Source organism: Anopheles coustani, chromosome 3, assembly GCF_943734705.1.
Source record: "Anopheles coustani chromosome 3, idAnoCousDA_361_x.2, whole genome shotgun sequence".
Taxonomy (NCBI): domain Eukaryota; kingdom Metazoa; phylum Arthropoda; class Insecta; order Diptera; family Culicidae; genus Anopheles; species Anopheles coustani.
This window is the reverse complement of record NC_071288.1, coordinates 11,479,148-11,506,026: the sequence shown is the minus strand read 5'-3', so window position 1 is coordinate 11,506,026 and position 26,879 is coordinate 11,479,148. Positions and strand designations below refer to the sequence as shown.

At 46.9% G+C, this 26,879-nt stretch overlaps 1 protein-coding gene across 1 annotated transcript in view; it reads left to right on the top strand.

The window, feature by feature from the left end:
- LOC131259809 (protein similar-like) overlaps window positions 1–26,879 on the top strand; it is a 116,448-nt gene that overhangs the window by 75,176 nt on the left and 14,393 nt on the right. Inside the window, exon 7 of the mRNA XM_058261401.1 lies at window positions 24,780–25,630. Coding sequence (XP_058117384.1) covers window positions 24,780–25,630 — 851 coding nt within the window. The remainder of the gene's footprint in view (window positions 1–24,779; window positions 25,631–26,879) is intronic.

Genomic DNA, 26,879 nt, shown 5'->3' with positions numbered 1-26,879 from the left:
TGGTAGGCGAAAGCAAAAAAAAATAGAGGAAAACCACAACCTCGTGACCGAGAAGGCATACCGGGATTGCTGGACGTTCGAGACGGAAGGTTCTGCGCCGGGAGGAAGGAAGGGTACAGAAATGCGCTGGGCAGATGCTGTAGTGCCAGTGGAACTTTTTTAGTTGTTTTTCTGTGGCGTTCGAAACGCGCCCGAGACTCACCGCTGGGTGGAATCTTTTTTATTCTAACTCATCGGACTCCAGCGTTACGTAACGCCGCCGTACGCGAACCGACCGGCCGCGTGCTTCTCTGGACCGAGCTCTGGTAACGTACCGGTTATTTTCAGCTTCCAGAGCTCCCCTGTAATTGCCCTACGGTATGCGGTTTTATTGCGCGTGCTACTTCATTAGCTCCCGGCGAGATGTAGTTCCGATCGTGATTCATACAACCATTTTTCACTCTTCAATCTCCTGGTCGATCATTTCACACGTGATTCTCCGTGAGCGAAATGATGGATTTACACATCTTTGAAATTCAATAGTATGAATTTAAATTACGTTGCTTTGAATTTACTATTTTCTTGGTATCGCTTGTAGATTTCTGTTAATTCTTTCTCTCTTTCGTGTTGTTCACAAGAGTCGCATGTTTTCTCCTTCATTGTTCCCCATCCCTCCAACTGACCTCACACTGAACCCAGTGAAACATTCTCCTCTACAACTTGCGATGGGTGGAATGCGTGTGGAGTGAGTGCTTTCATATGTACACGCCGTAACGTTTACCAGATCGCGAGATCGTCAAAGGGATCACGTTACGGACGAGGCGTCAAGTGTCACTTTCATCACTGACAGACCGCAGCCAACCCACGGCGAGGGTAAAGCGAGGGGTGGACGTTTTACATTTTTCTTAGGGCCCTTGAATATTGCAACACATACACTTTCACGAACGATCATTCTTTATCTTCAGCCAGCTGTGGCGGTAGAAAAGGGTAACGTATCAAATTGCCGGCTGGTTCCATAATATTCAACGTTTCGTGCTTTTTGTCCGCCATCCAATTGCTGGCCCACGGTGGATTTACTTCCCGGTGTTTTGGAGGTTTGGTGAAGCTATGACACATTGCTAGTTTTGCAGTTGGTTTGGCATAAACAAAAATGAAAGAGTTCCTCCATGATCTGCTGATAATTTTGCGCTGAAATGTCATGTTCGATTCTAAGTGCGCTTCCTCGTTCATCAAATGATCTTTGCTGACATCAAATGAAATGAACGCTAGCAAACCAGATTAAATATTATGCGAAATAAGCTTTTAAGTATCGCTTCCTATCTGTCTTCAAAACAACCCACCATCAACGATGGATGGCGATGTTTCGATGCGATTTCGATGTGGTGATAAGAATGTTGATGCATTTCTTTGTTGGCAATATACCTCTTCGGGGCATTGTGCTGGCACTTGCTGACGTCGGTTTCTGAAGCATTATAACCCAGCTAAAATAAGAAAAACACTAGCAGTCTAATGCACTTCGGTGCATCTCGACCAGAATCAACTTTACACTCATACTTGACCATGCCAGCTAGTTGAAGGTGCATTTGACCAATGGAACCTTGTGGTTATGATTATTCTGCATTTATTTGAATGGCAGGCCTGCAACCAACGTTACAATCAGAGATTCCTGACTGCTTGAACAGCAAAATTCGAGTGAAATGGGCGAGATGATGGATGGTTTAGCAACAATTGGTGGGTGACCATTGAGGTTAATTATGCAATATGAATTATAGATTACAAAATGTCGTTGCCCAAACCATCTGTGTGGATTCGAGCATATTCCTCCCCAAAGTGCCCTCGGCGAGGGAAATGAGTGTGCATTTTACTCCCGGGGTTCCACTCCGCTCCACTACCGACAAACCCCCGTCCCGGCCGACAATCCTAGCCGGAAAGGACGGGCAGCAGTGGCTAAGGATCCTTGAAAATGCACGTCCATCAGTGGCCCGGAATGGATACCTTTGTGCATAGTTAATGTGCAACCGGAGCGCGCCACAAGGTGAAGGCAAGGTGACCTTCCGTGAAACGTCCCCGAAGGAGCAGGACACGCGTTTACTGGCTTTCGCGGAACCTTGTCCTTGGCGAAAGTGGACCCGGGGAGAGAGTACGTAAGTCATTCGGTGGCTGGGGAATGCAACCCCTCCCCGGGTGCTACTGCATTGCGGCTTGCTCCCATTGGAAGCTTATCGTCGTGACTTGGCAAAGCTTTTTCGTGTGCATCCTTCCATCCTCTCGAAAGGTTCTCTACGTTGCTGAAGGACAGGGTCGCGCCACAAGAACCATCACTCAAACGTTTTGCCGTAGACGTCAGTAAGTCCCGAGGGATCGCGCTGCACCTGCAAGTCTTTGAAAACACCTTCGTATCCTCGAGGGTGGCAGCTCTTCCACGAAACGGTGCCCGATAACCTTTCCTCGCTTATCCCGCACACACCAACACCAACGCCTCGCAAGGATGCACTCCTCTGCACGATCGGTTTGATCGATCGCCAGTACTGCTTTTGGGGTGCACTTTCAACAGTTCTACTCCTCCATTCGTCATCGATAAGATCTAGTATTGTTCCGTTGTTCCGCTGAGCTTGCAGCGGGAAGCCAAAGCGATTCCTCTCAAACAAAGCAACGCCAGCTTTTTCCCACCATCACCGTCATTTCCGAAACGAAGTGAATCATCGTGATGGCAATGGGTGTGTGTGTGTGTATGTGTGTGTACGGGCGTGTTAATCCCAAATCACACTTTTACCGCTCCGTCGAACCGGTCCGAGCATTGTTCAACTGTATCAAGATTAACCGTTTGCCGGACGACGTTTTCCGCGAACAAGGAGCTTTTGCAAGGATGTGGAACTCCGTAACGAACGCTGCAAAGCAGCACGATGGCTTCGTGTTCGTTGCATTCATGCGAACAACGTTTAGCAGTACATTGTTAAAATGTACATTACCGTTAAATGGTACGAGCTGAGGGATGCTGGTTGATTGGCGTTCGTAAGGCAAGGGCGTCATATTCCGTGATGGAACGGAATCGTGATAACCCCTTTGTATGAAAAGGTCGCATGACAAAATGAAACATATCAAACGGAGAGAGAAAAATGCAGCGTTACTTCTGATGCTTGCTGTGATGATTTAAGTTTTCAAAATACGATATATTTTCGTTAGAACTCGTTAAACTCCATTTTTGAAAACTAGATATCTATTCTACAAGAACAAAAATGATTGTTTTTCGAAATTGTGCGTGTGATGTAAATATCATTTTTCTTATGCTTTTACATTAATGTTTTCTTCTCTTAGCTTCAACAAAATTATCTAAATTGAAACTTTTAGTAGTCTCTTATTATTATTTGTAAGTCTCGCTATTATCTCTCTGATGTTTTCGTTGGTGGTTATATTTCATTGCACTTTTAAACCTCTTCTACGTTCAATATTCCGGAGGATAAGTATACCTTCTTAACTGGTAAAATGTTGTCATGTTCAGAAGCATAAGTGTGTACGATAATTGCTGCTTACCGTGAAGTTGTGCTAACGTCCCGTCGTGTCCGTTGAATTTTGCGGAGGACATTATTTCAATCAATGCAGCTCGGAAGCCCTTACGGGACTGCCAGAGCGCCATTGCAGGATGTCAAAATACCCATACCCGTGCCGTGAGCGTTCCGTTGAATGGCGATTGCCTCCGGTCCAAACGACGATGTGGTTAATTTCTCCGTGTTCCGAGCACTAATCACATCCAGATCATTCGGCTAATAATCCACCTTCAGTCGCCGTACGCTCCGATGCTTGCTATCCTTTCGTTTTACCTTCCTGCGTGCGTCACCGGATGCGATGTCACAATTAGGGTGGGGGGGAATGCAGTTTTGCTAAACCTTTTGCCCTCCCCGAAGGACAGTTGTCAACTCCGGACGGAAAGGTTCGGTTTTCCCGTGGACTAAACACACCCTACGGCATCGCAGCATATTTCGGTACGCCGCACCGGGCAAAGGAAACGATCATCATCATCATCGTTATCCTTAACATCCTCCAACGTTGCTGCTAAACGATGGTAGTATTGTTTTTCGGTACCGAAACAAAAAGCTTACGAAAAGAAAGTAAAACAGCAAAAAGAAAGACATCGGATAAAAAACAATAACACCGACCGATCGGATTGGCGAAGGATAACTCCTTTGTGTCACCTTTGCGATGTGGGGACGATTTTGGGTGATTTAGTTCAATTACCCGTCCGAAAACACCCACCCGGCGGCGGCTAGTGGATGCAACGGGTTTCGGTTGTTGCACATCTTTTCCAACGGACTGCCGCCTCCGGGCAAGAGTTTCAGATAAGGTGTGCTGTTTTCCTTTCCTTGCCCTTTTTTTTTTTTGTTTGCTACTTCCTTGCGAATCCTTTCCGTTCTGTTTGGAAAGCCATTGCACCGTGCTGTTATTCTGTTTTGTGTGTTATTTTTGTTTCAGCTTTTTTTTGTTATTTCTTTTTATTTTACTTTGCCTTCAATTCCTCCTCGTGGCGAAGGACGGTGAGGATCGAGTTCATCCCGTCAAGGATAACGGAGGCGAAACCCGGTCCGGTTGCGCTGTGCGATTCAATTGAATAATAAAATCTTGCGCTCGATCAAAATCTGTCGAACCGCTCGGGGCGTTTTTGATGGTTTTCTCCCCCTTGACGGTTCCACCGCTCGACGTTCAGCCTCTCCCTTCCGCCGATCGGAGGATAAAACCGTGGAAATGGATAGCGTGTATCGAACAGCGCATTATGCTGACGTTAATAAATGTAAATGTTATTATGGCGCCCACCCTTGGGCCGAGGGGGTTCGAACGAGCGCCAGCTTAGTACGACCATCATTGTGCTGCAGTTTTCGCCGCGATAAGCGCCGCGTACTGTACTGAGAAGTACTGAGAAGCATTTAGTCCGCTTCGGTGCGCGTAAACCTGAACTGTCTCACTTGCCGACTGTGCGAAGGGGACTTGATTAGCATTGAGATTGATTTAAAATTGGTTAGCTGCACTCCACTTTGCACGGTGCGGAGCTTCGATGTTGTCTTCGCCCTGCTGTCCCTAAGGGCCCCCACTTCCCCGATCCCCATTTCCCTCTTCCGAAACGCCCGACGCAACGGTCGAAAATGGAAAGATTTTATTTGTTCGTGGTTTTATGTTTGCTCTTAAAATAACATGTTTTATTCAACGTGCGGTGTGCTTTCATCTTGCGGTAATTATCCGCCACCATCTGGCAGTGGCCTCGCATGGATAGTGAAAGAGGGTGTGCTTGTGTATTTTTAAGAGACTTTTTTAAACAGCGTTCGATATCAGAGAGCTGTCTTTATTTGCCCAGTCCCGCGTTTCTTTATTTAAACCAATCCATTGTATTGTGCTTTGTGTTTAACGAAAAGTAATGCCTCGTAGTGCTATCCGAAAAACTGGTGGACACCATTTTGTAAGCTCGAGCTCTGCAAATTACGCTACACAGTTAACCTCACCCTATGCTGAGGCGATACTTTCGGTAGAAGTTGGCCAAAGTGAAGCTACAGCTCTAGGACATAATCCATCCGTCCCTATTCTTACTTCAGCGAAAAAGAGAAGAAAGCAATGCTGTACTAGAGAAATTAAAAATATGTTAATTTGACCATTCGCTCCTGGATATGTGTGCGCCATTTTTCTTTTTTTTCTCTCTTTTCCCAAGGAATTCCCGTTCCGAACACCATCTGGACAATCAGCTTTCGTGCCATTCTAGTGCAGTTCCCCCACTCCGCCCGCCCTCTCATGCATATTCAATTGCTCCCGTTAAAAATGCTTCGGGGAACTTTACCTTCCCGGACCATTATCAAGCGGAGAAGCTGGCGGAGTTTAAACGGAATGAGGCAAGTTCCTGGCCAATAAAGCACTACCTACCTGCCTGGCTGCGGATGTTAAACGGCTTCATTAATTTGATAATTAATTTCAAATAGAAGATTAATTACCGACCAACCGAGCGTTGGCTCGCAAGGTGCGCAGAATTGTCGCAACATCGCAACGGAAACCGAAAGGAAAAAAAAAGAAAAACGAAACTACAAGACAGTTACAAATAATTAGTCATCGTGCATCGGTCCTGACCGTTCTCCGACTCCTTTCGGCAGGTTGTCGGTATTCAACTCCTCCACGCAGCACAAACCCCGGGCACATCCGATGCCGTGTACGCAAATTGTCATCGTAATGGCGGTGAAGATGTCGAGAATTGTAAATTAGGAGCGAGTCGGTGCGGTGTCCCTTTTGTGAATTTCATCCTATCCTTTTGTCGCCGGATGGAAACCCTCGTATTTTCGGGGAGGAATTAACGGTGAAGCTGGGGAGGTTATATTTCTTTCAATTTGCGCTCATTTTCCTCATTACCACACCTCCCGGGTTGGAGAAGGGTGCTGTGCGATCGCTGGACTCGAGAGAGTCATTTCCCTTTTCAGTGTCAATTCCGCTTTTTGAATCGTTGCAACCGTTCGTAATTTTATTTGTGTGCGAGTTGTTTCTCACACGTTTCGGTGAATCGTATTGCGTAGTTTTTGCGGACGTTCAACTTCTTAGCAATTACACAATAACGCCAATCACTCGTTTGATGTTATCTCGAGCGTCAAACTCCATAATTGCCGAGGTTTATGCTGAATTATTTATTCACCCTAATTGAAATCTGCACAAATGATTCGTTGCCGAATGTGGTAGGTGAAAAGAAACCTGCGGATCGGTTTAGGAACCTACCGGATACCGGTACTGTCTGCTGGATGTGTTTACCCCTTCCTCCCACGATGGTCGTCAAATTATCGAAATGAGCCAAAACCGGGCGCCATCCAAGGGCACTTAATCCCACCAACTTTCGTAGCATATCCTCACGAAACCAAACAGGTCCCGTTCTTCTGCACCGTATCCTGCACCTTGAACACGGTGCACAGGACCGGTTCCCGGTGGGAAATAATCCCATTGCGTTGCTTGATACACGAATGTTGTTTGATATCTTCACCTTGTTTCGTTCTTCGTCTGCTCCTGGGCGCCCTCTTGCCCAGTTGAGGTTAAGGAGGTTACCAGCGTCCGGTTGTACCGACGTTGATCTACGATCCGCCACCCGTTCTGGCAAATCCCCACTAATGGCAATCTAATTAATGGGTTTTATTTATATTAACCCTTTTCCAGCGGTGGACGCTCGTGTTGGCCGTTGGCGGGAGGAAAAGGGGGGCTTTCATAAATAATATTTTAGCAAATTAGTTTTCCCACCCACTCGGTGGAAAGAAGGAACTCCATGTTGGGTGGTGCGGTAAAATCAAGCATCGACTTCAAAACCGGTAAGCTTGCCGGCTCCAAAGTCCTTCCTTCACTGTTGCCCACAAGTCATCGGACAGCTCGTTGCCACCCGTCGGCTCTCTAACCGCAAACCATCCGACACGTCGTTTCGGAGGGTGAAATCGAACGAGGTTTTAGAAGGTCCCGCCGAAGCGCTGGCTACTGACATTTGCCAGCGTCTCCATCCGGCGACTGGAGGAATATTTGATTAAATCCCGAACGGTGTAGAAACAAGAAAAAAAGCGAGGTTTTGTGGCGATGAGCGCACGTTTAAGGATTTTCAGTTGTTACACCACCAAGCCATCGGGTGTCGGAACCGTCATCATCATTATCTGGCGCCAAAGGGCTAGAACCGCAATGGCTGGTGCACAGGATAGGAAACAAAAGCAAAAGACGGTGCCGTTGCATCTGACAGCAGCTATAGGAAAGTTATTGATACACGTTTTGGCGTAAAGTCCAACTTTGTGCCCAATCCCTAAAGCATCCCAGGATCACTCAACTATCGACAGCTATCGTCAAGTGGAACGAAGTTGGAACTACCGTCCCATGCAGTTCAGTGCTCAAAAAGTTACACCCGGAGGCGCACCTGCAGAAATAACTATTCGCGCTTGTGGGCTTTAAGTTTTTGGCGAAGTTAAAGCGAGTCAAGCGACAGTAAGCTCCCACACCCTGCCGTTCGATTCACACGCTCCATCATGGCAAACACACATTGCTCAACACGTCAACACTGATTATATATTGTTTCAAAAATCCTCCTGCACCTTTACCCAACCAAACCTTAGCGCTCACTAAGCTTAGCGCTGAATCGAGTCTGGTTTGGCATAGGTCAAGATTTAGGCCACCAGCGATCCCACGTTAGCTGCCGTCCTTGTGAGGCGCTCGCTCTCTGTAGTTGAACCCATTATCCACCGGGCGATGCTTGGTCCATTTGACACGTACACAGAGGCATCAACAGCAGCAAAACCACTACCTTCGATACGGATCTCTATCGAACGATCAACCCGAGTCGATTGGCCCCTTGAAGAGATGGCTTTGGAGAGGTTACGTTTTACAGAAGCTGTGTTTGATGCCAGTTGTCTTTGGACTTCGGCGAACCAGCATCGCCAACAGAAACGGTGTACAAACTTTCAAATTTGGTGTACGTTTTCTGATTTTGGGTCACGCTGTTTCTGCCTCACATCTTTGCCCCGGCGCTGGAGCTGGAGCTCGTTCGAACGAGGGGTTTTTATTTCATTCACTGCTGTTCATATGAAAGTTTCTCTTCTTCTTGATCCCTACCGCGGATGCCTCAGACCGGAATCCCTGCCCGACTTATGTTCGGAGTTCATTTGCCAACTCTTTCTGTTCGATAGTTTGCTTTTTTATTTCTGTTCGCATGTAAAACTTATTCTCTTTCTCTCTTCTCCCTAAAGAGGGCTAACTTTTTCGTTGTGGTTAGTTCTTGTCAACTTACTTACTCAGTTTGCTTTTGATTTTATTTTTGGACAACCGGTTTACGTTTGCATTGGCGGTTGTCGATTGCGCCTATAAAGCAAATGAAAAATGGTCTCGAACACTCACGAAGTCGTATGTAGTGCTTCATTCGTTTTATTTTGAGTTTCGCTATTAGCTGATTGATTCAGGCACCGATACATATTGACTTCAAACGGAGCTGAAGTCATTATTCAAAACCTATCGGTTCTCTTTTTTTTATTGAAAAATATTTATATGGTTATAATAGTGCAGATTTCAACTATTTTCGTCCAGGCAATAGGGTTTTTTGATTTGCTGTTTTTACGACAATCCTTCCACCTATTCGAGATCTGCAGCGAATTCATTATTGGAAATTTCATTCTTTCTTAGTTTTGGGGGCGATTCTAGCCATTTTCCTTCTCCAACTCTTTGTTTTCGGGAAGATTTGTGGAAGCTCCTACCGTTATATCCCTGATTCATAGAGCAAAACATAGCCATAATTAATGCAACCATTGGAGAAAAAATAGCTTTAACCACCTACTTGAAAGCTTGGGTTCCCTTTGCTTTTCGTACAATCGTTAGCTTTCCTTTTCCTCCTGGATGGACCCGAGTTTTCCATCACATCTGAAATAAAAAATTACGACAATGCATTAATGGAACATTGAAGCAGTTATATTTTACCCGGTACGTTTACCTGCGTTGTTATCGTGAGTGGCGTCCAAGACTTGAGGCACTACCTGCCTCAAGCTTCCTAAAAATGCCCCCGAATTCGTCCCGAGCGTTTCCGGTACCCTCGGGTTTCGAGGAAAGCAGAGAAAATTTGTAGCGGTCATAGAATTGATTTCACATTCAATACGTCCAAATGCTGGTGGTCGTCGGCGCTGGGTTTTACTGCTGTCGCAGCGAGCCAATCATTTGCTTTCTTCTCCCGCACGTGGCCTTTGTGAGGCGTAAGGAAAATAACACACGAAGGAATCTAACCGTTTGTACTTTATTTCTTCGATTTTCCCTCGATTGCTCGCTATAGAATTTCGACGCTTTCTTTTCTTGTGCCTCGCTTGGTACTAGCGACTTCGTTTCCGATCCCTCGAGCGGTATCGATATTTTCCTGATGGTAATTTGACATCGGCATTATGCAAGATGATGGCCTTTCGGCCATCCGGATGTAGGAAAGTGTTTTTTCGTAGAATAAATTTCGATATTTTTGGGAGCCTGTACGGCAGGTTACGGACCGGTCTATACCCCAGAGACCTATCCCACGGAGGTGTGTAAAATAATACAACATTACGTCGTGATTGAAACGCATACTTAGCAAACACATTTCCTCCCGGCGAGTTAAAGGCCACAACAAATGAACGACCGATAATCATTGATTAACAGCGTCCTGAAGGACCGCAGAAGAAACAATTTCGAAACACTTTCTCGCTTTATTATCCTGCTTTGATTAGTGTACGTACGTATAATGTTCCTTTGCTTGCTGTAATCTGAAAGGTGCTTGTTGAAACAAGCCATTCGAGAAGGGAGCTCCTATTTGAATATGGCCCCGCCTTTGTTGCTCATCTATCGATCGCTTTCCCAGTCTCCAATGTTTAACGGCACCCCGTACGCTCGGAGATGTTTGGAAATCGATATAAAGCAGGATGGTGGCAAGAAAATCCTAGAGCCAACCTTTCGATCTGTCTAATATTAGACACTAATCAGTTTTGTCAACGAAACCACTGTGTCTGTGGGATGTGTTCACAATGGCTAGGGGTTTTAGTATCGAAAGCCGAAAGACGGCAGTTCTTGCACAACTCGGGGCAATCTTGTCGACGCGATGAATCGGGCCCCTCCCGCGAGACTTTTCCCTAATAACTTTACGATTCTAGTCGGCAACCCGGGTTGGTGGAAGACTAATCACATTCTTTCGGTAGATTTAAGGTTCTGCGTGAGAACCACCGCCGTTCACTTTGGTTCGGGCGTTCTAATTTTAGTACAAGTTTCTTAGAATCTCTGCCGAAGGTTTACGCTGAAGCGTAGCATCCTTCGTGCCTGGCCCTGGGTATACCCCTTTTCGCGGCAAATAAGAGCGGTTCTGTAATGGATAACTACTTATCCTACAATTTATGATCCTCCGTAAATCAAATGCCGATGAAGCGCGGGTTAAGTCCTGGGAACGTTTGAAACGGTTGTTTTTTTATTTTACTATTATTCACAACCCCTACCCTATGTGCCACGGGGGTGTGTGTCTGCTTGAAGGCATTCTGCCGTATTTATCGTGCGTTGTTGTCTTCCGAACGGAAATGAGTCAATTTATTTTTCGTTGATTTGGATCGAGCAACGCATTCCCATTAGCACGTGCCAGACGCTCCGTCTACTTCTTCCATCGTCCCTCAGTTCGAAAAGTGTAGCGCTTGTGTTCATCATAAAAATTCCGTATAGCTTCATCACCTAAACGTTGATTTGATCCATCCCGCGCTGTTTGCTCTTATCAAATGAAAGCACACAGGATAGCGAGTGGGAGGAGGAGCCGAACCGGTAAGGATGGGAGTTTATGCTCTAACGAACCGGTTTCGGGTGGTTCTCTAGTGTCTTGAGGTGGTTTAAAATTACTTTCCCGACCCATGGCCAGCAGCAAAGCCCGGGTTACACAATGAAGGGTTCTGATTGATTTGTTTTCTTTGTGCGAGCGTAATTTAATGTGCTAATCAAGATTTGGGAGACAAGATTACGCCATCGGGGTGGACAAAAGGGAAATTTCGAGAACAGAAACTATCATTTGAAAATAATATATAAATTTCATTCAATGCGCGTGAAGGGCTGTTTGCGTACGACATTTGCGAGTATCGAATTTCGGAACCCTTGATAAAAAATTCAACTTTTTTGTTAGAAGGAAATTTGGAAGTTTGATATTACATATTCAACAGGTGGGCAAGGCATTTAGAAAGGCCCCATACCTTACGTTACGAACTGTTGCTTAGGAGCCCTGCAATCCGACACCAAAGGAAGAGAATGGACAGAGTGTTGTTTGTTAGACATGGACAAATACTACGATAATGATTAATGTTCTTGCCTTTCCACGTAAAGCATGCAAAGTGGTATTCTATTTCCTCCATTCCATTATCGATCGAATCACAAATAGTGTCTAGTTAAACTTTTGGTTTCGGCGCTGGCACTTGCTTCGGCGTGTCGATACCGTTTGATAAGTGTCACACTTGAGCCAGCCTATCAACGGACTCACACATTTCCATGATGTACAATCCGCCAGTATTGCATGGATGTTCGCCGATTTTGGCGTCACCAACCTTAACTCGCGAGACGCACCCGACGGCGGTACCGTTTTGTGTGTAGACAAACATAAACCAGTCATCAATCTCAATTTTTGCGCGTTCATGCGAGACGTCACGTATGCTTTTTCGACGGAAGGAAACGGAGGGAACGAGCGACACCGGACGCTCGAAACCGGTTAGTGGGGTTTTTTTGTTGCTGCCAATACGGCTTCAGTGACGAATGTGTTCAAGGGATGGTACGAAGCAAAATCCAGAACCAGGCCCACGGATCGTAAAATGAAATACTAGTACCGCTCTTACTAATACAAATAGTATCACATGCACAAACACCGGCTACTACCGGTAGTGGATGGAAATACATTAAAACTTCCCAACCGCCTGTTCATTTCATCATTCGAGCAATTTTCGGACAACTGTTGCAAATTGTTTTTCTAAGCTTTGTTTTCTGTGTACGCTTACAAGATCTTTCTTTTTTTTTTGTGAAAACATGCTGCACTAACGCGACCGGTTTTGGTTTTGCGTCAGCATTGTGAAACAGACGTTTTGCTTTATCCAATGTCACGCTGCCTCTGGTTTTTTCAATCGATCGACTCATCGCTCGACGATGTAGATTGTATTTCATCATTTTTCATAAGGGCCTGTCTGGGCTCACGTGCGCCTCTACATCTGGTGCTACTCACTAATGGTTCCTGCTCCAACTGCTATCTGGTATTAATCACGACCGCGGTCTCCAGAACGGGGGATTGGCCCCTAAAGATGTGTGTACGTCAAATTCTTCGTCGAAAACCAACGTTTGGTTGACCTAGGCCCGAAGGCGGAGCACAAAAAGCTCCTTTTCTATGTTCGCTTTCTTTGTCAAGAAATGATAAACGCTTTTCTACGGTGATTGCCTTTTTGTAACGCACCTTTATTTTTTGTAGCTTGCAAAAACAAACGATGACAGTTTGACAGGGCGAGCGGTAAACAAATTGTTTTAAATGATGCTGCAATGTAATATACCGATTGACTCGGAAGAAAAACTGTTTCCTTGGCTAATCTGTCGAGATTTTAATCTTTGGCATCCTTCCAGTTGTTCCTAAGATCCATCTTTTGGCTTATATAAGTTGGTCCCTACCTCCAAAGCTCTTCGGTAAGAAGGATTAATTATCCTCACAAATCAAGCGGTGAAGGGTGAATTATTTATCGACAATCATCCTAAATCTATCGTACAGGTGAAAGAACAAATTGATCCCATCGAAACAAACGCTTTCTTCCCAACGCTTTGTTTAGCATTGCGGGTGTGACTATTTCGAGCTAATGATGTAATTTCATTTTCCGAATGTGCAATGGATATGAAATTGCGTCACGCAAATTTTATGCACCACTTCCCTAGTTGCTAACAGAAAAATATCCCTCTTCTTTGTTCATGTTTTATTTTATTCCTCATACCTCATAGTAGCAATCACAAGACAATCCCGGCCCAGTTCAGCAAGTATCACATGATGCAAGCTCGCAAAAAGGGAACACCGCTCAGCAGTGTGCTAGAAAACTCTTGGTCACATTTCCTCTTGCTTCGATCTCTCGTTCTTCCATTCGCTCTCTTGGCTGGAAAACTCGTTATGCCAGGCACAACCAACTAACCCCCGGGCGCGTTCTATCCATCCCGAAAGACACAGGGTTTCACGAGGGTCCCAAACGGCGGTTGCTGAATGATTTTGCTTTAGCACGATTCGGCTCCGAACCTCCGCCACCGTTGTGGCCGCCAAACGATCTTCCCAGGCGAGAGTGAATCTGGGGCCCAACGAGATCGAAACCATTCTCTGCTGGAACGTCTTTTTTTTTTATCGCCGTCGGGAGCTCAGATTGCCTCTCAGTGGAGTTTTTCGCACGAAAGTGAAATCGGGTCGTTCCGGGAAAACGTCATCAGTATAGTTATTTGATCTCTCTCTCTCTCTCTCTCTCTCTCTCTCTCTCTCTCTCTCTCTCTCTCTCTCTCTCTCGCTCTCTGTTACTATCATGCTTCCTACTTTTTAATCCTTAGTGCCTTACTTTTGCCACTAGAACGGCATCCTTCGTGCGAGCTGGAAGAAGCCCCAAAAGAAGGAAAAGTGGTCCAACGTCGCAAGGCCAGAGTCCCGCCGCAGGACGGGCTGGAGCCACTATTTTCCCACGCTAAAAAAACCCTCTAGCAAGGAGACATTTTCTAGGCGAGAGAATCACTCTTGGAGTTGCATTTTCCGAGCAAGATCAAGCAAGAGAAGCGTCCTAGTGAGAGCAAGCGAGAAACAAACGGGATGCTGGCTGGTTGGTCCAGGAACGAATGGTAAAAGATCGAAACGCAAAAAAACTTTCCATTTTTATGGTACAATTATCCGAACTTTTCTCGGTCCCTTTTTCCTGTGCACACCGGCTTTTGGTAACATTCGAATCGTGGTTGCATGTAAGTTGGAATTTTCTTGAGCGAATTATCAGATCCCTGGTCTTTGGATAGTTCGGTGTATTGAAAGTCGGACACATGAATTATTTACAGCAAGCAAAATACGTTTAAATATGACGAAATGTTCGCTCAGGATGGCAAATATCCAATGAACACTACATTGTCCCAAAGAAGGGGGTTACGTGAGGCGAAGTGACGAAGCAATGATGACGACATAAATGCCGTTCGGTTGGTAATATCATCGTTGTTTGACGGAATGAAGGGAACCTTTCTTTTACCGCACATTCCGAGCCTCAATGCTAACCAACACTATCACGGACCAAGTGCGACCGATTTGATGACGACACAGTTCGCGTCGTGCAACCCGAATCGTGGATTTCGTGTTACGGATCCCGGGGAAGGAAGTGCGGAGCGAAGAGCGTCCACAAGAAAAGCATACAAGCAGACGGGTCCTAGACGGGAGGACATCAATAAAACACGACGGTACGAGCAGCATAACGGCGCATGTGTTCGTGTGCTTGCTGGTTTTCGAGGAAAGTTGGTCTTGCACTGCGGTATGGGGAGCAGTGTGCGGCTGCTGTGGGGCCCCGTGACAAACGTGGTGTGACATGCCCCAAACCCACTTCGCCTACTGCATCTGCGCAAATCTAACGTTTGCGACAAACATTTTTCGGGTTCCCTGTGACGTTTGCTTGCGTTTCGATGAGATAATCAGTAGCGCGACGATGCACCGTGCCGTTTCGGGCGGACAACGTTGGACATACAACACATCCGTTCGCCCAATATATTTCCCGAGCCGCCGTTGGCCACCAAGGGTTATGCAGGCTCCATCCGCGCCGCTGGTCGTACGATACGGCGAAGCGCGAGCGGTCGGCTTTTGAGAAGCGCGCTTTTGGTGTGCGTACCGCTGGTTCTGCCTTGCCGTAATCTTTGTCGTCGTCGTCGTCGTCGTCGTTACAGCTTCGCGCGCGCAACACAACACAACGCCGTCGCTCGTGTGGAGCGCGAGATGGTGACGGTGCAGCGATGTTTGTTGGGGCGATCCGGCCGATCCGCCGACGGTCGGTGTGTCAGTTGAAATCGCGCCGTTGCCAGAGCAAGTCGGGCACTGTCCGTTTCTATCCGTTTTTTCCCCGGTCTCCGGAGCTCGCCCGTTCGTTTTTGCGTGCGTGCGTGCGTGCGTGCTTACGTATCTCACCGAGTGTGTGCGTGTGTGTACAGCTTTTCCCTGTTTACTTCTTACATTTGGCCATCCAACGGACGGACGCGGTCCGCCGAGTCAAAACAATCCGCACGGAATCTGTCGCGAAACCCCCGTGTCTTGCCGTTCCGTTCCGTACTTTGTGTGACCACCCTTTAGCCAACCCGTGCACGTCCGTCGAGTGCGCTCGCAAAGTAATATTTCGCATGGCAAACGGAGCTGGTTAAAAACCGTCGAAAATCATAGCAGCAGCAGCAGCAGCAGAAAGATGATGGCGACCATGGCATCGGAGCATTCGTTCCGCCCGTCGTCCCTTTGAATCGCGTACGAGTCGAGTTTTTACTCCACTGGTGTGTTATTTATCCGGCATTCGAGTTTTTTTTTATTTCTTCTCCTTTCCACCATCATTTCCTGTGCAAATTTACTTCGACGTTGAAGTGAATATTTGCCAAAAACAAAAACTTCGCTCTCGTGCTCCCTCGTTCGCAACGGAATCGCTTCTGCTCTCCAGCATTTGGGCCGGCTTTTCTGGACCTCCACCATGAATACAGCCGCTGCTGTTGTTATTATATTCATTATTGGCGTGTCTGTTTGCTTCCCCCGCCGGTTGGTCCCTTGCCGCTTGCCGCACCACCTTCCCGATCGAATTTTGTTCGCGGACCGCGGCAAGCGAAGCGAAGATGCGACGATGACAGATCCACCGATTGTTTTCATCACTGTCGTCGTCTGTCAGTCGGATGGTGGCGTGACGCTTCTGACATTTTGAACTAGGAAACCTTTACCGGCGTATGCACAGGCAGCGCGGGTGCCGTCCGCCACGATTCGAATTGTTAACCGCACGCAAGCCGGTTCTGGAAATGAGCGATGCAATCTATCGCATTATCCACCGTACCGTCGTTCGCTAAGCTTCCGTCCCGTGTCGTCTCGTTGCCTGCCAAACAAACCGTAAAAGGTTTGATACGTTTTCGCGATCAATGGTTTGCCAACAACAAGTAAACGGCAAGCCAAACAGAAGTGACGTGTCAACTTCTTCATCTCGAGCAGCTCGAGCGTGGCCGTATGTGGTGCATTCGGCTGTGTGGCATGTGCAGTTTGTGCAGCTGCAACTTCGAGAAGTGCATGCTTGTGTAACACCCACGGTAAAAACGGCCAAAAAGTGCCCACCTTTGCCTTAGGTGTCTTTCTGCTTGCATCGTAAATTTCTTTTGAGCAACGATTTTTAAAGTTTTCCAATTCGATTTCTGTTCGACGGTGTATTTTGTTGGTGAGAATAGATCACCCGGAGCGTGCATCAAGCAACGATCGATAAAGATCCTAAACTTCCCCTACTATTCAACAAGGGAACCGGTGACGAGTTCGAAGCAAACCGTTCCGGGAATCAATGCAACGTAGGCAAAATTTAACTGAACGTTAAAACGTGATCCGCACAGCAAATGATGAATGCTTGGCGAGTCGCGAGCATTCGCCCGCGGGTTTGCGCTTTTCGTTACGTAACCAATTAGAAGAAGAACACGGTGCGGCCCACAAAGAACGCAAACAAATCACGAAATCTGCGAAGCATCTTATGCAAGAGGAGCGAGACATTTTCGCCTCTTTGTGTTAAGGCAACAAATTAAACCAACTGAAGGAATCCTTTCTTTCGCGGAAAAAACAAAGCCACATCAAATCGATCAAGTGCATCTTTACGCGACAATGTGTGTGTGTGTTGTTTTGTGTTTTTTTTCTTCTTCTCTCATTGCGTTGGACGTTGGTTGTGCAGTAAAAAACTGTGAAAAATAAATCACTTGCAAATGGTAAATGTCAAGCGCACGGCCGTTTACTTACCAATTCTCATCCCTGCTGATCGTTAGTACGCAGAACTGAATTAAGTGAACAAATGAATTGAACAGCAAAAAATAGCCGTCCACGATGCTGTGGTGTTGATGGGGTTGATAAATGAGAAGTGATAATCGCTGCACGATACGCACCTCACCTGATAGTTGAAAGAGCAAACGAGGAAAAGTAGGTTTAAAGAAAAAGTACACAACACAAACACTGAAAACGGTTAACGAAGTGATGTTGGATTTTCTTTCAAGATTGAGAAGAAAAGTAATGGCCAAACAAATTAGTAAACATCGGTAACATAGTTTTCTCCGTGTCGGTCGTGATCGATTGCATCGATAATGGGTAGTGGTGTGTGCATTCGTGTGTGCGGCTCGTATGTGTGTGGATGTCTTTTCCTCGACATGATTTTTTTTTTCATTTTGGGCTCGGTTGTTGGTGTTGGTTGGTTTTTGGGAAGAAATTTACATAACCTTTCACCCACCCACCGACCGGACCAACCAACTACGCCCGATCGCGTTCGATTCCGCGAGATGAACCTTCTTTTCGTGTGGTTTGGAGTGAGTGAACAAGAGATAGGAAGAAGTTTCGGTTGCGTTTGCAGAACCCCCCGGTGCGGACCGAATCGAAGGAAATGGAAGAGGAAAAGATGTGTATTCTTTCTTGGACACACACAGACACCGGTCGAAATCACTCGCTGCATACATACAACAACCGGTGACAGGACGTGGACACCGCTGCACTCCACACTCTACCCGAACCCTTGGGTGCAGCGATGCAAGCGCATCGGCAAGATGCAACACCGAAAATAGACAACGTCCATCGAAACGATTGGTGCGAGGTTTTTTTTTTTGGGCGCTGAGTGTGTGTATGCGCTGTTTGCACTTTTTATTTTCGAATTCCGCTCCCATCGGCCATCGGTCGGCCGTTTTGCCCGGATCGGGGCGATGTAATTGCACTGAATTGTGCGCGGATTTGGCCAATCGTTCCAAAGTCTTGCGCTTGCTAATGAAGCCAACCTCCCTCTCGGTCTACAAAGGCCGTAAGGTTCTCGTGGTGCTGGAGGTGCAACCGCGAGATTGAGCGTTTCTTTTCTTGCTTCCCCCTCGCTGACAACGATGATGAAGCGAATGTGCCTATTTTTGGGAAGTTGGCCGTCGCACGCTACCATTTTCCGACCGGAGACAAACGTGGAACCTTCCCTCCCTGCCAGCACACCACATCCTTGTGTGTGTGCGTGTGTCCCTTTTTCGGAGACTATTTACGAACCGTGGCGTGCCCTTTTTCCTTTCTCGGCTGCGTGGATACGGAGGCGTTCCAGTGACCGATCGGCACTGATTAAGCGCAGATTAAGGGAGCTTGCCAGCATCACCAATCTCAAATCGTCGCATTTATCAGGCCTGGTGCGACTGGCGTAAGGTTCGACTGGGGAAAGAAGCTAGTGAACGTCTTCACAGTGGTTATGTTCCAGTGCCACGCATGGGTTTTAATTCAATCATTGCGGGTTACCTCTCCATCCGCTTCGCGGGACCTTTCCTGAAAACACCCGTCCGGAGTGAAACAAGTGAGTCAATTACGGGCTCATGGGTTCATTTCCACCATCGGGGGCTTGTTAGTGGTGAAGCACACTGTCCGCCAGCCGCCTTTCTCCACGCAATGGTTCTTTCCACCGACGAAAGTTGCCACCAGCTCGTACAACCATCCGCAACCGGATTGATACGAGCGCCCGGTTACACGGCGCTGGACGTCGTTATCAACCGCGTGGAAATTTACTTGGGAAAAGATTACCATTATCGTTTTTTGACCAGCAGTACACGCACCGATACGGCCATGGTTCATAAAAAGACTCCCTTTCCCCCAGAGGGTAGGACCTCATACCTAAAATTCGAAACAGAGTAACGTTGGAAGATAAGTATGGACTTTTCCATAAATCAACTACGGACGAATCGTTTTCCTCCAACAACGCTGCGTACGGCCTGCTTCAAAATAATGTCCACGACATTGAAAGAACTGTCAAAGAACTGTCTTCAAAGGCTGTTACCGCCACATGCGTCCTTACCCCAAATGGTTAAAATATTTTATTGCGATGTTTTCCTTTTTTGCATATGGCATAACTTTCTCTTGCCATGATTGATGGGAATGTAATAGAATATGACAAACGAATGGCCCAGATTTGAAGCAATGATTTGGTTGCCTTTTTATTCGGTCCGAGAACCAAGAGAAAGCATAAAATGTGTGCTTTTCAAACCAATGAAGTTTGCAAATGATAGCAATTGGAGAAGCAGCTTCCCCGTCGGTTTTTGAACGTCCTACGTTCCGTTTCCGTCCGTTTCTCTGACAGTTCTCGATTTTTTCCTTAATAGACATCGTCCGTCTTCGTACTGCTGGCTCTAAAACAACAGATGCATACGCCTCGGTCCGCAACCGATCTCAATTGCTTATGCTCCGACTTCGGCGCGTCCGTCGGATTCCTACGCTATTTTCGCATCGATGCCAATCAAAAGAACGTGGTGCTCGGGACCGGGCATGCCGGGGTAGGGCAGAAGGGGGCAAGCAAATTGAGTAGATTCAATGTTGTTAGCCAGAGAGCGGTGGGCAGACAGGAGGCTGCGAACACGAAATAAAACACTCCGTCCGCTTGATAACACTCGGCGTGACCCTTCGTGGCGCTCGGCGATCCATTCCGTGGTCCGGCGCAGACAGGGCGATTGTATGACACCCGATGGAGCGGTGCATGTTCGCAGCCTCTCCAGCCCCCGGGGCCCTGGTCAAACCCGTCCGATGGACGTTCCGTGCCGTTCCGATTCAATCGCGCGTTTATTTCGAGCCTCCCCCTTATGCTCGCTGTCGCCATGCGTCTCTTCGAACCATGGTGCTGATGGTAATGATGATGATTATGATTACGTTTGTTAATTCGGTTGAGAATGAGAGAGAGAGAGAGAGGGACAAAAACAACGCAACGGGCAATGATAGTGAAGGTACCCAAGTGAGGCTTCAGCACACGCAACAGGCACGCAAAGTAAAGCGATGCAGCTAAATCATCCCGGTGGGGTGGCATGCAAGCAGAAGGTGCGGGGCACTAGGTCTGGTCAGGTCAGACCGAAATACGACTCTCGTAGTCGGTTGCGGCCAAACAAACCAACCCCGGAACGCGGTTATCAGAGGTTTCGCAATAAACACTGTGGTAATGTGATGATCGGGTCGAACCCCCCACTGCGTCCCTTATGTTGCCTAGCTCGCTCTCTTTGTCACTCGTTGTTCACTTTTATCAATGATACGTTCCCGCATCCCAACCCGCCCCCTGGTTCTCGTCAACGGTGAATTCTACTCACAACAACAATCCGTTGAACCCGATTAAAATAAGCGTAAAAAAACCACGTGCATAATCTAGCGTCGACGCGACTCCAAAAATATAAGCTGCTGATTTGGCTTTCTCATAATCACTATCTACGATTTAGTTCTGTTTGTACTTGTCGTAGGCAACAACGTCCTAACATTTATTTTCGTGTTTTCTGGAGATTTCTTTTTTGATCGATCCGTTTGGGAACATTTACTACCGAAACCCATGGTGAATCTATTTTCTTTTAAATATTGCAATAAATTAGAATGTGTCGTTTCATCATGCGTTGCTCCCCGTTTCACCTGGATTATCTTTACCGCCGGCAAAGCAACGCGATTTTGTTTTGTTCTTATCGTAATCCAACGCATTGCAATGCAGTTTTATTTATCCTGTGAGTTGATTTTTCTTCCGCTAGTCAATCTTTCCCCACCAACTCTACCTATGACAAATCAATTTTCTATATCATCTACCATAAAGTGAGCAGAGCCCCGCAAACATCCACCTGTATGGTCCCGCTCAACCCCTTTCGTGCTGATAGGGGATTGTTTTTCCTTCCCTTCCCGGCAAACCCGATTCCCCACGAAACTCAAACACTTCAAATGCGCGCAAATTCGTTTGAGGAAATGATCGCGCAAACAGTGAGCAGTCTATTTATTCTAACCAATCCCGCGCTTCTGCTTCCCCCATCACGTTGCCTTCCGTTGGCACTGTTTGAATGTTTTCCATTTGAAATGAATCTCAGCTCGCTCTCCGTGCGCCATCGTGGCCGGTCATGGGTCCGTGGGCGCGTCCAGTTTAACATGTATTTATTTTGATGTGCTGTTAGCTCCTCTTGGCCCATCCACACTAACGGGCGGTGGTTGTTGGCGTGGTGTGAGTTTTGTTTGCATAAGAACTGCACAAAACCCTCGACAGAGATGCGTCCGTGTGTTTACAGTCGGCACGTGCTGTGGGAGAGAAAGGGTTTTTGAAGTATGAAACACACGATACTTATATGGCCTTCGCCGTAAAGGTTGTGGTGATAACACCCTCGAAGGGTTTTTGAGTAACGATTTATTCTACCTATTCTTAATTTCGAATCGTAAATTGCTGTAACAACTTATAACGTTCTTTCACGGTTACGTTGAATGTTTTTTAAAATAAGAAAAAGAGGGCCTGTATTAGCCTCTCTGGTGTAACGGGATGATGTAAGAATGTTTACATTTGTTCCCCCATCGGAAAACGATCCATCAGCGAGAAATAAACCCGGGCGACGCATTTACCTGCAAGTGCTGAATCTTGTCGGTTATGCATTTGAAGCAGTGATTTAAAATTAGAATACCTTTTCTTGTATAGTTACAACCTGCTAATGGCACCCCTGCACTATTGCATAGGTGATCGATTGAGATCGGATGCACTTTCCCGGTGCAGCACAATGGTGCGACACGAAAACACAAAACTCGGATGGTGGAAAAAGGAAAACACAAAAAACACCAAACCCTACTTTGAACACTCTTTCGTCGATGGCGACATTGAACTGAGTGTCGGTAGGTTTGCCAAATGGTGAGGACAGCAAAAAAAAAAAAAGGAAAGCTAAACCGAACTGCAACCGGCACAAAGTGCAATCGATTCAAACTGCGCACTCGATCGCGCACGCGAGAAAAGCAGCATGTGTCCATGAAAAGGGTGCCAATGACGCTTCGATGAATTTTGCGTTCCACACCCTGGCACCACACGCTACCCCTTACCGTTCGACCAAACACGAAATGCACTACCGAACTGTGCTTTGCTTTGTGGCGAGATTGATGGATGACGGAGTGGAAGCAAGAAGCAGTAAAATGTAGAAACATACAATCCATTGCCAAACCTAATCCGTCGCATTTCCGTCCCAGGTCCGTTGACTGACGCTACGAGCGTGCTTCAACACGTTCGCTAAGTGCCATGAGAACGTTTTTATTGCAATGTTTCATTTAACAATTTTTTGTGCCTCATGTACGTACGAAAAATGACGCATTTTAGTCTCTCGTGATGACGGGTAGCAGCTAAAAAATCGACTTCGTATTTAAAGTTTATCTGTCGGGAAGCTAACGATGTCGATAAACATAGTGCACGAATGATATGAAAAAGTATTTGCCAATTGTTTATCAACACACAGACTCACAGGCGCACAAACCTCCAATGGATACGATCATTTAATTCTGGATATTCATTTTGCGGGCATAAAACAGAAGGCAAGTTTTTTCCCGTCTCTTCTGAGGGTGCAGCAACCATGTTTGTCTCGCTTGTCTCAAGTTTACGGGTCAAATTATTATGCCATTAGTTTTGCATGGGTATATTTTCCTGTCTGTTTTTTTTTTTTTTTGTAAAACCAGCACTCCTCCACGATCAGGTTGAAGCGAAAAAAAACCCCAAATCGATGGACAACGACCGACAAACCGTGTTGCCCGTTGCTCTCTGATGGACGTCTGAAAAAGTAGCAGTAAAAAGTAGATTGAAAAAATACACATCCTCTACGCACACACACATAAACACACGGACACCCATCGACTTTAAAAATAGTATCATCGCGTAGGAGAAAGCATGCAGCGAACATGCATGCAGAGCGGACCGAAATAAAAAAATATCAATTGAAGAAGAAAATATGACCAGAAAGAATGCACCATAAGCCAAGTTTGACTTATTTTAAATAATCCAAAAATAGACGAAAATATGTTCCCGCTTCCATACAAGCTGCGAAATGTGTGTGTGACAGAACGTAGTTTCCCGGCAGGCTAGTTGTCTCCATCGCGTCTACCAGAATCGATACTACGAGATCTCGCCAGGGAAAACGTTTGCATACACCTAAAATTACGAAATAAGGATATAGAGGGAAACTTATTTGCACCGTTTGGGGTTTTTCCGTAAACATGATCTTTTTCATTGGATCATGTGATTCGACTACGAATGATCAGCTTGGGGTTTGTTTCGAATTTGAATGAAGATGAAAGTAAAAAAGAATATACGAGCAAACATACAAGCGCACCAGGCATACCGAACCCAGCACGCGTACGACTCCCCCAAAAACCCACTAACCTGCACCCGATTCTTCTTCTCGGGGAAAGCTCTCGCCGCGAAAACAGCGTACCGGCTGACAGAACGATATATTTTTCACTCTTCATCAGCGGATGTTTTCCGTTCGACGCCGTACGGGTACGGGTTTACCACGATTACGGCGGGCACGATGCTGGTGCGTGTGTTTTTCTCTTTCAGCTATTTTGATGTCTCGAAAATTTTGCATTCTCACCCGAAAGCGTTGACCACACCGTTGATCGCCCTCTGCCCCCAAACTCTCCCGGTGGAATGATGGTTGGCGCAAAGAGCCATGGGGGGGGAGTACGCAAAATATTTTCACGGTGAAGGACACCGGTGCCAATGGCCCCAGCTCGGACACGAGCGTCGTTTGGAAGAGACAAAAAGACGATACAAAATAAGAAAAGCACTGTAAAAAAAACACATGATGATGCGGGGTGTGTGTGTGTGTTTTGGGCGGGGACAGAAAAGAAAGTGGAAGTGCCACACAAGCCGGGCGTTTAACTTTTCCTTCCTTCGATGCCACGATCTTGAGAGACGTTTCTAGAGATTTCTAGGCAGATGTTTATCTGCAGCAGCCGTTGGCGGCTTACCTGATGGCGGCTCAGCCGATAGTGTCAATCGAGGGGACCGGCATTTATTACATGTTCTAAAATTTGTCAGATTATTAATAAATGCTTGATTCGAGGAGTTTCTTTCTATCCTTATAATTGGGTTTTTTTTATGAGTAGTTTTATTCAACCGAGTCAGTTTTCCTAGCCGTTACCTATTGAATAAAGAGTATTAATCTTGAATAAAGAGTGTTATAAAAAGAGGTTCCAAAAGTCAGAGGTGGACATAGACACCGAAGTGGACGAAGGAGCACGAGAGCACGTTCCTGCCCCATGGCAGCAACGGTGAAGAGCGTCGTTTATTTATTTGTCTCGTCAACTGTCAAATTCACAGTGGTGTGGAGAACAAAGATGAAATTTTGTCGTATGCACAACTGGAAGCACGTCAGCAGCTGTTGCCAGAAGAAGCAGAACAGTGTGTCAGTGGTGTCACCAGTGGTGTCGAACCGCACAATACAGCACCAGTAGCTGCAGCAGAAAACTGCGCCGTGCCATCGTCCGGTGTTGATATTGTGACAGCTGAACAAACAATTGCAACGATCCCGGTGCGTTCGGGCATCAGCCAAACGCCAAACGTCAAACTTGGCGCCAACAACAACAACAACAACAACAACAACAGTGCGGAAGAACTGGTTGAACTGTACTCCGGTGGTGTTGCTAGTGCTGGTAAAGTGTGTGTGAAGGTTGCCGCGGAAAGTGAACCAACGTCGAACCGAATTCTGCGCGAGCTGAACAGCAACAACAGCTCTACAGTCGGTGGTGGTTTTGCGCCGAAACCCGGATCGGTACCAGCATCAGCAGCGTTACCGTCCGTCGGCCGTCCGGTATCGGTTACGGCCTCGATCTTTACCAGTCTCCCGAACGGTGGTAGTGGTGGTGGTGGTGGTGGTGCCAGCGGTACCCAAAGTGCCGAAAAGCCGAAAGCAATCGTCAAACAGCTCGGTACTGCACTGCAATCGCAGCAATCGTCACCGGCGTTACTGCAGTCCGTTACGGCGAAGCTGTTCGTAACGCTTCCGGCAAGTGGTGGAGCCAGTGCAGGAGGCTGCAACGGCGTCAGCGGTGGAGGCAGTGGCGCAGCGGGAAGCAAACCCCAGCACGCCACCGAGAAAATCTTCGCCCCACGGACGGAAGATATGAATAAGGGATTCCTGATGTTCTCCGAGGAAGAGCCGGGATTGACAAGTAAGTAGAAACGACAGGGATAGAAAGTAGACCACTTGGGAAGGGGAAAGACAAATAAAGTATCGTCCATAATTCCTTCAGCGATTTTTCCCACTTTTTCCCGCTTCAAGAACATTTCTTTTTCGCCCACCGATGCCCATACGGTGGAGCCGAGGGCCAGTTTTATGGTCATAAATTCAGCGGGAATTGATTTCCAACTTCCCAGTGTCCCGTCGATAAACAGCATCCAAAGCCTCACCTCCCCTGCGGTATAATGGGGATTTCCTCATGATTGTCCCATTTTAGCGGCACTAAAAATTCCACTTTCGTCCCAAAAAACCTCCTGGAAACGGTGCTGGTAAAAAGCGTATGTACGTTCATTTTGACCCATCCGCCGTTAACGTCCTCCTCTTCTTCATAACTTTCCGTTCCCCGTCGTTGCCATGAAGAATGTCCCATCTTTCCCAGCGGTATCCTCTGGCCGTGCTGTGGTGCTGGTGTTGGTGGTGATTGAAAAGGATTTTCCTCGCTTCCCGTCTCTTCGAAGATTCGCTCCCGGGGGGAGGGTTTCGAACCGTTACGTCCAATCGTAACGTTACGGACCGTTCCCACTTTCCCAATTTGTGCCTTTTTCCCCCGCGATCCAACCGCCTTCAACGTATACGCGGTACTCCTGTTTCTATTTAATGAGCTCAAACGGCGCTCGTTCTTCGCTTCCCGGCACAGTTATGGTGGACCATTGCCGCCGTATCCTTTTCCGTGTCACTTTCGCTTTTCACCCTCCAGCGTACGATTTTCCGTTCCTCCCCGTGACGAAGTGGCAGTGAAGGGGCCGCAAGCCAGGCAAAAGGGCACAGCGTGCTTCCGAACTCCTTCTGGTCAAAGTTGCTATCACGTGATGAAAGCTGAACGACTTTTTCCGAGGCGATAGCGTCGGTTATACGCGAGACGCTGGGTGGTGTCGGGTGTTCAGCATATAACTCTTGGGCTTTGCGAGGGTTCCCAGGGGCGGCGGCGGTGGCGAAAGAAGCGCCGTCAGCAGTGTGAGAGTTGGTGATTTGCTTTCACCATGGTTCTTCCTTCCCGGAGGATTTTCCCAAAGTACGGACGCGCTATGTGGTTGATTTTTCATCACTTGGTTCGATCCTCGATGCTTTTGTTGGACGCGAGCATAGCCAAACGAGGTTGTTAGAAACAGAGTGAGAGAGAGAGAGCGAGTGGAAGAGAGAAGTGGACAGAATGTGTTCCTACAGTGTTTCCCCATCCAGTT